General features: G+C 43.3%; 1 protein-coding gene across 2 annotated transcripts in view; it reads left to right on the top strand.

Moving 5' to 3' along the window:
- The window catches only part of LOC142140868 (polyunsaturated fatty acid lipoxygenase ALOX15B-like), a 46,350-nt gene that overhangs the window by 2,977 nt on the left and 28,467 nt on the right, over positions 1-14,906 (top strand). Inside the window, exons 1-2 of one of the 2 annotated variants that reach the window (XM_075198827.1) lie at positions 1,153-1,239; positions 1,565-1,744. In XM_075198827.1, coding sequence (XP_075054928.1) covers positions 1,598-1,744 — 147 coding nt within the window. In that variant the 5' untranslated portion in view covers positions 1,153-1,239; positions 1,565-1,597. Of the gene's footprint in view, positions 1-1,152; positions 1,240-1,564; positions 1,745-14,906 lie in introns of those variants that run through there. The other variant, XM_075198826.1, reaches the window with a different exon arrangement.

The raw sequence follows: 14,906 nt of genomic DNA, 5'->3' as shown, positions 1-14,906 counted from the left end.
AGAGTTTACCATAAATAATTATGGTCTTAGTGCATAAAGAGTACACATGCATCTTGGATTGTCCATTGTACTTTCAGTCACAGCAGTGTAGCACCTTTAATACATGTGTAAATTAAGGTGTGCGGCCCATTCTCCTTGGAATGTTGGCTATTTTGAAGGTTGTGACTGCCTTCTTTTTGGCCCAGCACCACACCCCTCTTTCCCCAGGTGTATTTAAATAGAGCAGTCTGGTTCCTATCCATGCTTCTTGCAGTTTAGAGGTAAGATCTATGGTATGTTGTTGCAATTTGCTAGTGTAGATACCCATCTGGAAGAGATTACCTTGCTGTGGTGGATGTGTATCTAGAGTTTGATTGAAATATGCACTAGGAACCTCATATTTAGTCTAGATTTTTTGCTATAGCGTTTATATTACTGCAGGATTAATCTATATTTGTCTCTAATTCTGTATAAATATGGTCTTAGTGCCTAAAGGTTGCATCTGCATCTTGTTGGAAATTAGGTTTCCCACCTGGGGAGAGGGTGAATTTCTAATTTTTATTTTTTTCCCCCTGTAAGTGATAACTTTGAGTGGCAGTTAAAAAACAAAGACAAAATTAAAGCCTTTTTGCAAAGTGCTTGATATGGAGAATTAAAGAAGGGGGGGGGGGGGTTTGTATGTAGGTATACAATGAAGTTAAATGGTTTAATGTAGGTAGCAGTGAACTCCTTTTACTTTTTACATTGACTTGTTGTTTTTTTTATCTGGCAGAAATGGGGTGTTTAGGGGTCTTTGAATAATGGTAAAGATAATGGAAAACGCTTTTAAAAAAACTGGTGAAAGGTAAATTTAGATCTGGGGCCCTGGGCTGAGCATAAGCAATGGGCCTCTATTACACATGTACATTTGACATGTAGTTGAGGCTCACATCATGTAGTGCACCCAAGGGACCCAGGTCATCTACCCCCCCCCCCCCCCCCCCCCCCTAGGCTCATGATACATTCCTGGTGGTCATGGGGCAGTCATCTGGGGTGGGAGCCAGATCCCCAGATCATCTTATTCTAACCCTGGACATATGACATATACTCCTAAAACTCTACACTTGTCACACATACACCATATACACCACCTTCTTCCCACAGGTTCCTACATGATGAGGTGTACAGTGGAGGCCTTTGGTCTTCCCAGCAGCTCACACCACTGATGTTCCATGTAGGAAGCAGCAGTGTAAATGTAGCGCAGCCCTTCTCCACTGCCAGGTAAACACCCACATAAGATAGACCATTAGCATCTGATTTCTGTGTAACCACAATGTTTTACAGTTAACACTGTACAGTACAATGTTTCATAAATGTACCCCAATCTACCCTGAGGAATTTTCTGGGTCATTTGGGTGGTATTTGATGGCTGCCACTTTGGGCTTGCTTCTGTGCTTGTCATTTATGACCAACATGACCAATTTGAAATTTTTTTTTATTAGTAAAACCATGGGTTTTATACTATTTGTGAAGAAGCTTTATTCTGTTTGTGTGAAGTAACCCTGTCCCATTAATTTTGGTTGGCATTGTATTTGTGTTCTTACAGAGTTGCTCTCACAAGGGTCTTTGCCAAAAAGACATGGGGACCTACAAGATTAAACTTGCAACAGGGACTGACCTGAGTGCTGGGACCTGTGATCAAATCTCCATTGTTCTAGTGGGAGTCAAGGGAGAAAGTGAGAAACTTAAACTGCCCCATAAATGGAATAGCTTCAGACCTGGAGCAGTGAGTATCTTACGAAAGCTACCGTAATATCTGTAATGGTGACTGATCACTGTTATAAGTAGTTATCTTTCAAGAATTATTGATGGGACTGTTAAACCCTGAAAATGACAATTTTCATATATGAACCATAAATACATTACCTGATACTCCAGTAGAGCTCTGTTAAGCTGTTCCCTCTGCATTAAACCTCATTATTATTATTATTATTATTAATATTTATTTATAAGGCGCTACAAGGCATCCGCAGCGCCGTACAGAGACAAACAAAATCACAATACAATGGGAGACAGCACAGTACAGTAAACACAGCAACTCAGTACGCTCAATGCACAGCTAGAGAGGGCGGGGAAGGGGGAGGGAGGATCTGAAAATGACGGGGCCCAAGAAGGGGGGCGTGGAAGACAGGGAGACCCCCAGGGGGAAGGAGGGAGCGAAAGTGGATGTGGGGTGGAGGACCTTTGAGGAGGAGGGCTAAGTAGCTGGAGAGCAGAGTTAGAAGTGGTGGAAACAGGAGGAGAGACGGCCCTGCTCAGAGGAGCGTACAATCTAAGGGGAGGGGTGGACAGACAGAGAGACGCAGGGGAGAGAGGGAGAGTAGGGGGACAGAGGCAGAAGATAAGGTAGGAAGTTAAGTGGGAGACAGAAAGGCTTTAAGAAAAAGGTGGGTTTTTAGGGCCCGTTTGAAGCTGGATAGATTAAGGGAAGTTCTGATGGAGGAAGGGAGCTTGTTCCAGTGGAGGGGGGCAGCGCGGGCGAAGTCTTGGATACGCGCGTGGGAGGAGGTTATAAGGGGGGAAGAGAGGCGACGGTCAGAGGCAGAACGGAGAGGGCGGGATGGAGCATGAATAGAGAGGAGGGTGGAGATGTAGGGCGCAGTGGAGTTGGCGAGGGCCTTGTAGGTGAGTGTGAGGAGCTTAAAGAGGATTCTGAAGGGGAATGGGAGCCAGTGAAGGGCTAGGTAGAGGGGGGAGACAAAAGAGGAGCGGCGAGAGAGGAAAATAAGCCTAGCTGCAGCGTTAAGGACGGATCGAAGGGGATCGAGATGAGAGTGGGGGAGGCCAGTGAGGAGGAGGTTGCAGTAGTCCAGGCGGGAGATGATCAGAGAGTGGATAAGGCATTTGGTGGCATCTTGGGAGAGGAAGGGCCAGATGCGAGCGATGTTGCGCAGCTGGAAGCGGCAGGATTTAGCAAGAGAGAGGATGTGGGGGCCAAAGGAGAGAGAGGAGTCGAGGATGACACCAAGGCAGCGAAGTTGGGGGACAGGGGAGATAGAGGTGTTGTCGACAGTGATGGAGAGGTCAGAAGGGGATGGGGTATGAGAGGGAGGAAAAACTATGAGCTCAGTTTTGGCAAGGTTAAGTTTGAGGAATCGAGAGGACATCCAGGAGGAGATGGCAGAGAGGCAGGCGGACACCCTAGAGAGGAGGGAGGGAGAGAGATTAGGAGAGGAGAGGTATAGTTGAGTGTCGTCAGCGTAAAGGTGGTAGCTGAAGCCGAAGGAGCTGATGAGTTCACCCAGGGAGGAGGTGTATAGAGAGAAGAGTAAGGGTCCCAGAACAGAGCCCTGAGGGACCCCGACTGGAAGGGTGGATGGGGGGGAGAGAGACCCAGAGGTGGTGACAGAGAAGGAACGGTGAGTAAGGTAAGAGGTGAACCAGGACAGGACTGGGCCGGAGAGGCCGAAAGACTGGAGGGTGTGAAGGAGGAGGGGGTGGTCAACGGTGTCAAAGGCTGCAGAGAGGTCAAGGAGGATGAGAAGGGAGAAGTGGCCCCTGGCTTTTGCAGAGAGGAGGTCATTGGTGACTTTAGCCAGGGCAGTTTCAGTGGAGTGGAGGGGGCGGAAACCAGACTGGAGAGGATCAAGGAGGGAGTATTCAGAAAGGTAGGAGGTGAGACGGCTGCAGACGAGCCTCTCAAGAATTTTGGAGGCAAATGGGAGAAGAGATATGGGGCGATAGTTCGAGAGAGAAGTGGAGTCGAGATTAGGTTTCTTAAGAATGGGGGATACGAGAGCATGTTTGAAGGAGGAGGGGAAGATGCCAGTGGAGAGGGAGAGATTAAAGAGGTGAGCGAGGTGGGAGCAGGTGGTGGGGGAAAGGGAGCGAAGAAGGTGGGATTGTCCACCTACAGCTTTATGGCAGTATCCTAATGGAATCTGATAGAGATTATACACTGGAGACAGATAGGTTATGACATCAATGGCCCTGCCACTGTGAATCAACCAATACACAATTTGCATTTCAAAGTCACTACTTGTTTATGTCGCGAAGACCTCCCTCCTAAAGTGCAAACCTGCTGTAGAAGAGTGAAAGAACACGGTAGACATATTTAATTATAAACACTCAACTTATAGCCTGAATTAATTAGCTAAGTAAATGCAGCCTTTGATATTTATTTCAAATGGAGGCTTTAATAAATGTTTAACTTGTGTGTATCATTTAACAATTTGCATTGGATTGGGGGGGGGGGGGAGGGGGGCTTGCTTAGCCTAACTCCTTTACATAAACCAAAGGCCTACAGTGTTCAGAAGTATGTCCACTTGCGCAGAGTGAAATAGCTCTGCATGTTATTGGAAATGGACCTTAAGCCAATGAACTAAATTTCATGCAATTCATGTCCAAACTTAAATGGCACTTAGTTACTACTGCCTATGACTGGAGAGGTGGAAGGGGCAGACTACAGTCCTATATAGTCAGGGTGTTCTGAGGGCATTCTGATATGGCTAATTAAAGTCCTGGGTTTCACATAAGTATGCTTGCTTTAAGCTGTAACCTTTGGACCAGTTACAGGACACATGTAAGTGCTGACTGATAGTGATGACTGACACGGCATAGTTGTTGTTTTAAAAACTACACACATACTTGTGTACACATGTTCTGTGCTAGCTAGTGGCAAGTAAGATTACTATAAGACAATGTGTATATGTACAGTATGCATTAAGAGCATTTTTATTTATGTGGAATCCATAAAATGGTTAAAAAAAAAAACCCATGGGCTAGATTTACTAAGCTGCGGGTTATTTACATGAATCATAAGTAGTTTAACTGTTTTGAATAGGCAATGGCATCTAGCTCAGCTTATTTTTATAAAACATATTCAAGTGTTCTCCCTCGCTCTCGGCCTCCGCCCTCCCTCGCTCTCGGCCTCCGCCCTCCCTCGCTCTCGGCCTCCGCCCTCCCTCGTTTTCGACCTCTCTGCCTCCAAGAGGGAGAGAACAGTATAGGGCCTTTGCCTTTCTATAGCTGTCAGAACAGTTAAATTTTCTGAGGAAATCATTTCATATTAGTCGACCTCCTTCCCCCATGATAGCTGCCATGGAAGTGAGAATATCTGACTCACTTTACGATTTCCAGGACCCAGGCAGAGTTAATGGATTCCTCTGCTCTCTGCCTAGCAACTAGTTTTCAAAGAGTATTTTATAATAATCCAATCAGACCAGAGATCTAATGTTATAGAAAAGGCTGTCACCATGCTTCATTCAGACTGATCTTCAGTTGGTGTCAGTCACAGAAAGCATAGATTTCCATAAGTGGAAATATACTTTGTAAACCATCCCCGATACCCAGTGGTGGTCAAAAATTTCCCCAAAAAATACACAATGTGTCAAAACAAGTAAGAATGTGGCAAAAAGTGAATCAAGAAAAGGTGAGAATGGATGCAGTTTTAGGACTAGATTTACTAGGCTGTGGGTTTGAGAAAGTGGGGACGTTGCCTATAGCAACCTCAGATTCTAGCTGTCATTCTGTAGAAAGTACTGAATAAATGACAGCTAGAATCTGATTGTTTGCTATAGGCAACATCCCCACTTTTTTAAACCTGCAGTTTAGTAAATATACCCCCCCAAGTGCAACTTCAAACTACTACGTTATTCACCTAAAAAGTTGCACCAGTCTTATAAATCTACAATAACATAAAATAAGTGATTACTGGCACCATGTTTACACAAGACCCTGTGGGAACTGACAATCTGGATGTAGTCTATAACCTGACTCTTATGCTTGTGATTAAAAGATAATCTCCTCTTTAAATATCTGTAACAAAGATAATATTTGTCCACTAAATGCATCTCTTTTGACTTTATTATTGTGACCAGAATTCTGGTAAGTTTTCTGAATTTTCAAAATGTAGTCTTGGAGGGGTAAATGGCACCCTAAAGTGACATCAAGCACTGTCTAATGATTGCAGTAGAGAACATGTACAACCAGTCACTGCAGTACCTGCCCCCCCCCCCCCACTCCCATGGGCAGTACAGTGTGCTATTAATGATCAAAGCATTAACTTTGTCCCATTGTTCTGTTTATATGGCAGGTTGCAATATTGGTAAGTATGTTACATGTTGTCTTTTCTTAGCTGTACTGTTTCAGTCCTGAAATTGGGTAGCCTCACTGGTACTTGCCCCTTCTGTATGGTTGCCAACTTCAGATGGTCATAATACAGGGTCAGCTCCCTACTTTTTACAGGTTGTAACACAGCTTCAAAATATTGGCCTCTTTGACCAATTCTCCATTTGCACCATATGATCACTTCTGATTTCAGAGATATTTCAATTTCTCTTGATGAATTGATATGAACCTTCCCCAGGTTGATGTTGTAGGACTATCTCAGCTGCCTCCCACTGTTTAGGTTTCCTTTAGTAGGACTAAAAAAAAATCATCAGTGTTTGTAGAATATTCTTCCCCAGTATAGCTGAAGGTAGCCAGTATCTATCAGAGCAGGCATGTCTATTGTCAGGTCTTGATTATTTGTGTTAAAAAAATATTGAATTGGTGTATTTCAGTGGCAGGAGTGGACAGGAATAGTCTTTGAGAAAAGGAGGCACTTTACTGTTATGTACAGAAAGCTTAGTCTGGATACTTGGGCATTAAGGAAGTTAAGAGTACTAGAGAGGTAGTTATCTGACGCCAGGAGTCAATGGCCAGAAAGATAGTCATCCAAAGCAGTCTGTTAAGAGCCAGAGAGGTAGTTGTCCAAAGTCAGGTGTCAAAACTCAGAATTCTGATTTACAGAAGCTAGTTCAATAACCTGGCAGTTAACTGTTGCTCAGCCTGCCTTTTTATAGGGGACATTGTTTGCCAGTGAGTTTTGTGTACATGCAAATACCTTGGAGCCGCAAGCTGAAATCCAGCTACAAATTACTGTATTCCATGTATTAGTTTTTCCGCAGCGGGATTTTCGGCGATCCTGCTGACAATTGAATATGCCCCCAAGACTCAAATGCAGAAAACATGCAGATGCTGACTTGGAATGTGTCAATCACCTGTTCAGGACATAGGCAGCATTTTATTTTGTTCTTGAAACCCTGTATTAGCAGAAGTTAATCGAACATACCATATTGGAAAAGAATAGTGAATGCAAACAATAAGGTTCTTTGGGCATATGTAATGCCTGGACAAGAAACTGGGTAAGCTTTTGGGGAACCCTTATTTAGGGACTATATTAACACAGGACCAGAGACATGTTGTCTCAATTGTGATTAGGCTCATGGGACTGTGACAACCAATATTTAGATCTTTAATGTTAAACAAAAAAGGATGTGAAGATAGGTGCTAACAAGTAATGCCAACAAAATCAAAGAAAAAAAATCAACAGCTTATATAAGCAACATGTGTCTTGGTTATTTTAGAAAGTCAATTGACCTCCACCAAAAGACATCAGTGTTGATTGTCTGGACCTATTAGTGGGTTACTTTATAGGTAAAATTTTAGTACCCTGCATATGTCACTCATGGATTTCTCACTTATCTCTTAACTTATTCTCTAGTTCCTGAATCTTGGATTGGTGGCTGGTTTGTAAACATTGGTGTACTGGAACCATGGTCTACTGCACCTGGTGGCATTTAAACTCTACTCTAGATTGCTCACTAATTCAATTGCTTTCTTAAATTCACTGAAAGTGCATTCTTTTTTTATGGTTTATTTTTTTATTTTTTTTTTCCCCCTCATATTCCTGCTAAAAATGATTTTATGTTGGAAGATATATAGGTGATTGTGCAATCTTAAGTCTGGACTTTTTCTGCAGCATTCATGGACCATGGGATTTTAAGAGTGCTTGAACAATTTCTGTGGACTAAATGTCAGTCCTTAGCTGGTTCAAATCATTTTTCATTGACAGGTCACAGAGGGTGTCTTCAGGAATTTTATGTAATGTTGCACACCACAGCACTCTACTCTATCTCCCATGCTATTTGCAATTTACATGTATCACTGGTTAGAGGTCATGGTCTGGACTACCACTGCTATGCTGATAACACTCAACTGTATCTGCCCTTTGCTCAGGTTACTGAGAACCCAATAACAATCCAAAATGGCTGTTTAGTTGAGCTTCAGGAGTTGATGAGTGCCAATTGGCTGAGACTGACTCATGAAAGAACAGGAGCACAACACTGAATGGCAAGATCGCAGCTAGGCCAACCAACTGGGCCGGAGCTTGGTAGTCTGAAGCTGCAAATCTCTGATCATGTGCTAATTCTTGGTGATATACTCGATTGTGGCTTAATATTTTAACAGTTAATCAGTGTGACAGGATGGACCACCTATGCCCCCCTGTCTGTTGTTGCGGGAAACTGGCTGGGCTTATTTTGCCACCATCCCCTTTTGTTATTCCGAATACACTCCTGCTGCAGTAGGAGCCTGCTGCCACCACTGGACTCCTTTTGGCATCCAGCACAATGTTGCTTCTGGGTAACTGTCGCTGCTAGGGTACCCCCTTGCTGGTACCCCTGATCTCTTACTGTGGATCAGGGTGCTGTGGGAGTTCCCGCCCCCCCCCCCTGGCCTATCACTCTGGTCAAAGCTGCTGGGTAGCAGGCAGAGCGGTGGTACTGGAGAGCTGAGTCCAAACCTGACAGCTGGAAACAGATTAGATTTTGTCTAATCTGTAGGTCACAGGATTACAGCAATATTGAAGAAGTTGTCAAGCAGGGTCTTGAAGCAGACCGTGATGTTTATTTTGCTCAAGTATCCTGACAAGGACAGTTCCACTGATTTAAAGGTATCAGTGGTTAGGTCAGATGGAACATCAGAATATACATTTCAGTTTACAAGGGCTTTTATACAATTTTAGACACAGCCTGACAGGCTATTTTTAGAATCGGGATGCAACCTTGTTAACCCAAACATGGATTTACATGCAAAGCGAACAATATTTACTTTTATCTGTGATATCCTACATCGTATTTTGGACACAGTGGATATCTGACAGCAAGTCTAATTACCCCTTTTCCCTTAAGGTGTATTGGACACTTATTTCATGTTGATTAGATCTTTTGATGTTAGTATGGGTGCTTTCTTACAACAGTTGCAGAATACAAATTTCCTTGAAAGAAAAGAATTCCCCAAGAAAAGTTGCAAACCCCAAACAAGACATTTTCTTACACCAAGATATACAAAAGACTTTCTAAATAAAGGCTTATTGTATCTGATATATACATCAGAAATAATGCATTTCCTCTAGCAAGGTTAAAACAGAAAAAAAACTAACCTTTCTCCCTGGTCTCAAATAGATTTCCCTTACCAAAATATACACCATCAAAAAAGAAGTCCATTGGCAATTATATAAAAAAACGACCTGCACTACTTCTTTTAATAAATTTATACCAAGTTATTTATAAGTGATCCAGTCACAATCGCGTTTTAGCCATGCTCAAATCCTCTTTTAATCTGAAGAAAATGGCCAGGATCAAGTATCTGATTGCCTCAGAAGATCTTCCTACACACTTGGACTACTGCAATACACTGCACTTGGGTCTCCCAGAAAAAGAGCTGCCCTGCTTGCAGCTGGTACAAAATTCAGCTGCCAGGCTGTTAACTATCAAGCCCCGTTCTTCCCACATAACAGCTGTTCACTATTCCCTTCACTGGCTGCCTTATTATGGCAAACCTATACAGATTGGCTTATTCTCATTCAAAGCCCTACACAACCAGATTCGTGGGTACTTGAAATGGCTTCTGGTTTCATATACTTCCACTTGCTCACTTCAGTTTGCAGATGAAGGTCTAGCAACAGTTTGTAGAATCTCCTACACTTCATTTGAAACTTGAGATTTTAGCTCTGACTCCTTCTCTTTGGAACTCGCAGCTCCTTAAAAAAAAGAAAAAAAAGACTTCAAACATTCCTGTTTACTCTAAGCATGTATTTAATGCCCTTTTTATTTTCTAAAACAAATGCAAATTAATGTGAAATTTGTTAAGGGGTTCTAATGGCTTTTGCTTTCTGGATTAGAACATCACTTTAATTCTGCTGGTGTTTGCCTTTTATGTGTCTATCCTTGTATTCCTTGGCCCAATGAGTTTTGTTTTTGAAGGTGGAACTTGAGGAATATCCTAAAGCCTTCTGGTGCTCTGAGGAAACAAACTCTGGACTAGATGACTTGGCAAATGTCTAAGAGCATCTGCAATACCTCACACATGGTCATGATGATTCTCAAGTGTGTTGAAGAAATTGATATCATTCAGGTGGATGAGGACTGGTGTTTCCAGTAGGTCACTAATGAGGGAATTCACATAGGCTTGGAAGACAGTTGAGGCATAGCACAGGCGAATGGCATGACCCTATAGTAACTGTGCCTATCTTTCATGTTTATAAGTCTTCCATTCATTAGCCTCCCAGAAGTTAATTAATAGGCCCCTTGCAAGTCCAGTTCGGTGAAAACCATGTCTGGATGGAGCCTCTCAGTCAGATCAGTGGGAGGGAGTACATGATTTTGCTCAGCTCCTAGTAGTCAATGCAGGATATTAGGGCTACATCTTTGCAGGAGAATTTATTTTCATGGTGAACAAAGTTCTCCTGTACATAGGTGGTCATAGCCCCTGTTTCAGGCTCGCACATCTTGTATTTCCTGTCCCTTGGTGGGATTGTACCAGGCAGCATGTCAATTGGGCAGTCTCATTCCCTGTGGGGTGGCAGTGTTTCTGCCTACTTTTTGTCAGACCCAGCTCAAACCTCAGTTCCCCTGGGGTAGTTCTTCTGGTCTGGACTTGGACACCTCTTTGGATAGTAGAACATTTCATTGTTTCTTTCTCTGGTTGTATGCAAGTGGTTTGTCATGACTCTTCACACTCATATCATTTTTTTTTTTTTAATTCTAATCACAAGATTTTACATATATACAGGGTGATTGGCTCTATGGGGTTTGGATGGCGTTCATTGAGATCAGCTCATATTGACAGGAATTGATATGTCTGCATTTCAATAGTCTTGTGGGTTACCAATGCTGGGGTAATGGGTCGTCCGTCCACAGCTTCAACGGCCATTGCAGCTTGTCATGGCACTACTGATTTGACTGAGTGAATATAGAGGTGTCTTGCTATTGTCACAATAGTAGTTTTTATAAAAAAAATTTTTTAATGCAATATAACACTAATGTAGATGTATACCCTTGGATCCTGTTTGTTAGTAAAAAAATATTCATTGACTTGACTCTCAAACTCCTGATATGCCCTTTGTGTTGTGAGAGCGTAGAAATATCAGTGCTACCTTACATCTGGAGGCTTACAAATATAAAATGGTGTTTAATATGCCCTCACTATTTAATGGAAACCATCAGTCACCTAAATGATCTGGTGGCTCAAACACCATTTGCTCTGATGGCTTGTTCATGCACAACATGTGATAGTATGTGAGCAAAGGAAGGATTTGCTGTAATGCTACAAATCTGTTGTATCTGATTTCTGCCACAAATCGTGTCCGTATTGCTTGGTACGAAGATTCATATCTATTGCATAACAAAATTGTCAAACTGTTCTGTATATCGGGCCCACTGTGAGGATCCGCCACAATACAAGGTACAGGTAGCAGCGCACAGTAAACACTGACAACTGCACGTTTGTTTTCACTTACTGCAGAGAGCACTTTGTTAAAGATCAATTCAATTAAGACTAGGAGACCTCACCTGTGTGCACTCTTTCTAAGACCCTCACTCCTAACCTTTGCATGAGCAAAATTGGCATTTTGTTTGCCTGTTTATGGCTTTGGCTTCATGCTTCATTATTGTACATTCTCCAACCCTTCAATCTTTCACTTTGTCCCTCATGGCCAATCATCTAAGGACTAAGCAGTTTGGCCGGTGTGTCTGATAGCTACCCCAGATTTGATGGTCCTCGAGTACAACCAGAACTGACATTTTGCTCAAGCCTCAACATGGAACATGCTAGGGTAGACCATTGTGATGCTTTACAACACTGCTCAGATACATGAAGCGGAGATTGCCATCCAGAAGCAAGCAGTTCTTGCGGTTGATGCCCATTACAAGTTGTTGTTCAATCACCTGGCAAAAGAATCTCAGATGTTTGTTTGGGAGCAACAAATGGCAGTGGCTATTTTTGTCCATAAGCCTAAAATTGTTGGCAACCCCAAAGGGTGACGGCGATTCCTGACCCAGGTTTGCAGACCAAGCTACAAGCGGCACCCTTCACAGAGCAGATCAAAGCGAGACATGTAATCTCCCTGCTGACTGGCTAGGATTTGATCTGTGCCACACTAGTCCATGATAATTATCCTTAGATCGTGAGTCTTTGGGTCACCTCACCAATGCCTCCAGAAAATTGGCCTGGATCAAACAATGTAATTGCTTAGTCTTCCAGTATGTCATTGAAAGAAGACAGGATGGAATGACAAGAACTGCTTGCTTCTGGATGGCAATCTCCGCTTCATATATCTGAGCAGTGTTGTAAAGCATCACAATGCAGCTCTACCCCGTGAGCTAGTCTTTAATAGAATCTGCCAATCATCTCTGAAAGAAGACAAGTAGTTACTTTGCATTCCATCCAGTCTCCTTTCGATGACATACTGGATGTCATTGAACAGAGACTGGATAAAATGGCAAGTAACTACTTGCCTCCTTTCAGAGATGATTGGCAGATTCTATTAAAGACTAGTTCACTTTCTGCAACCTACCTACATCCCTGAAGGGACTCATCGCCACTTGCATTTGTCTGCACCTGCATTCAGGAACATCAGATTCAATGGAAAGAAATGGTTACTCACAAATTGGCTCACCAGCCATGCCAGCTGTGCACTTCAAGGAGCCTATGCAGTTAGGGAGGTTTTCTTTGTCCAAGGATGACAGAACTTACCTCATACAGATGGATGTCGCCAGAAAATAAAAGGCCACACATCTTACAATCCCCTTGCCTATCTTTCTCTCACTCTGCTTCTATTAGCTGGTGATATATCACCTAATCCAGGTCCCCCACACTCCTCACACACACATACATCTGAGCACTACCGTTCTATAGCAAACCTCACACATCACCTGTCTCCCCTCTTTCTAAGTCCTTTAAATGTGCCCTTTGGAATGCACGCTCTGTTTGTAACAAACTTGCCTCCGTTCATGATCTCTTCCCCCTCAAAAAACCTCAACCTTCTGGCAATAACAGAAACATGGCTCATGCAATCAGACACTGCCTCACCTGCAGCACTTTCACATGGTGGCCTCCATCTCACCCACACCTCCAGACCTGAAGGCAGACAAGGAGGTGGGGTTGGACTACTTCTCTCCCCACAGTGCACATACACAGTTCTACCAAATGTCCCATCACTCACGTTCACATCTTTTGAAGTACATGCTATTCGCATCTTTAATCCATTCTCCCTACGTGTTGCGGTGATCTATCGTCCCCCTGGAGCACACCAACAATTTATTGAGGATTTCTCTGCATGGCTCCCTCACTTCTTATCTTCAGACATCCCCACCATCATCATGGGTGACTTCAACATCCCCATTAATAACCCACCTTCCAAAGCTGCATCCAAACTACTCTAACATCCTCACTTGACCTCTCCCAGTGGATTGAATCATCTACTCATAAGGATGGCCACTGCCTTGATCTTGTTTTCTCTAGACTATGCTCCGTTTCTAATTTTATTAATACACCCTTCCCCCTCTCGGATCATCACCTTATCAGCTACACTCTTACCCCCACTGCTCTAACCTCTCTACTGTCTAACTCAACCAAGCCTCCTCATACTCATAGAAATCTTAATTCTATTAATCTTCAACAATTTTCCACCTCTCTCCAACACCTTCTCTCCCCTATCTCTACATTCTCATCCCCTGAGATGGCAGTACCTCATTTTCACCTAACCTTAGCAACGGCCCTTGATCAAGTGGATCCAGCGACACTTCATACTACACATCGACTTCGATGTCAACCGTGGCACACCAAAGCAACACGAAATCTTCAAAAACTGTCCCGTAAAGCAGAACGTCACTGGCGTAAATCTCGAAGCTCTAATGACTTCTTCACATATACTTCTGTCTACCACTCCTATCGAAATGCTCTGGACACTGCAAAACAAACATACTTTTCAATCTCTTATCTATGCTCAGGCTTCTAACCCCAAACGCCTTTTCAATACATTTAATCATCTTCTCAATCCTCCCACCCCGAACCCTCCATCTACTATCAGTGCTCAGGATCTTGCTTCCTACTAAGAGGACAAGATCAGACTAGAAATGGTATCCTCTTCCTCAACAAGCCATCAGCTCAATTCCTTCCCACTACCCTCTGACACCCTCTCTTCATTTGACCCCACAAATGAAGAGGAAATTTCTACACTCTTATCTTCCTACTCTACCTCGTGTCCTCTTGATCCTATTCCCTCGCAAATTGGTAGATCCCTGTCTTCTGTGCTCATTTCACCTCTAACTCAAATCTGTAATCTCTCACTCTCTACTGGCATCTTTCCATCACTATACAAGCATGCAGTGATTACTCCTATTCTAAAAAAACAAAACTCCGACCCAAACTCTCTCTCAAATTACCGTCCCATCTCTCAGCTCCCTTGCCCCTCCAAGCTTCTAGAGAGACTTCCCTACACTCGCCTCACACGCTTTCTTTCCGCAAACAACCTGTTGGATCCTCTTCAGTCTGACTTTCGTTCTCAACACTCCACAGAGACTGTGCTGACCAAGGTTGTTAATGATCTGATCACTGCTAAGACTGAACGCCATTACTCTCTCCTAATTCTCCTGGATCTCTCGGCTGCATTTGACACCGTTGACCACTCTTCTCATACAAACGCTGCAATCTCTAGGTCTTCAAGACAGTTCTCATCCTACCTCTCTAATCGCTTTTTCACTGTTAATTTCTCTGGAGCCACCTCTGCTCCGCTTCCCCTATCAGTTGGAGTACCACAAGGCTCGGTGCTAGGTCCTCTGCTG

Source organism: Mixophyes fleayi, chromosome 2 (assembly GCF_038048845.1).
Source record: "Mixophyes fleayi isolate aMixFle1 chromosome 2, aMixFle1.hap1, whole genome shotgun sequence".
In the NCBI taxonomy this organism is placed as follows: Eukaryota; Metazoa; Chordata; class Amphibia; order Anura; family Limnodynastidae; genus Mixophyes; species Mixophyes fleayi.
Note: the sequence above shows the minus strand (reverse complement) of the source record. Positions and strands in the feature narration are given on the sequence as shown.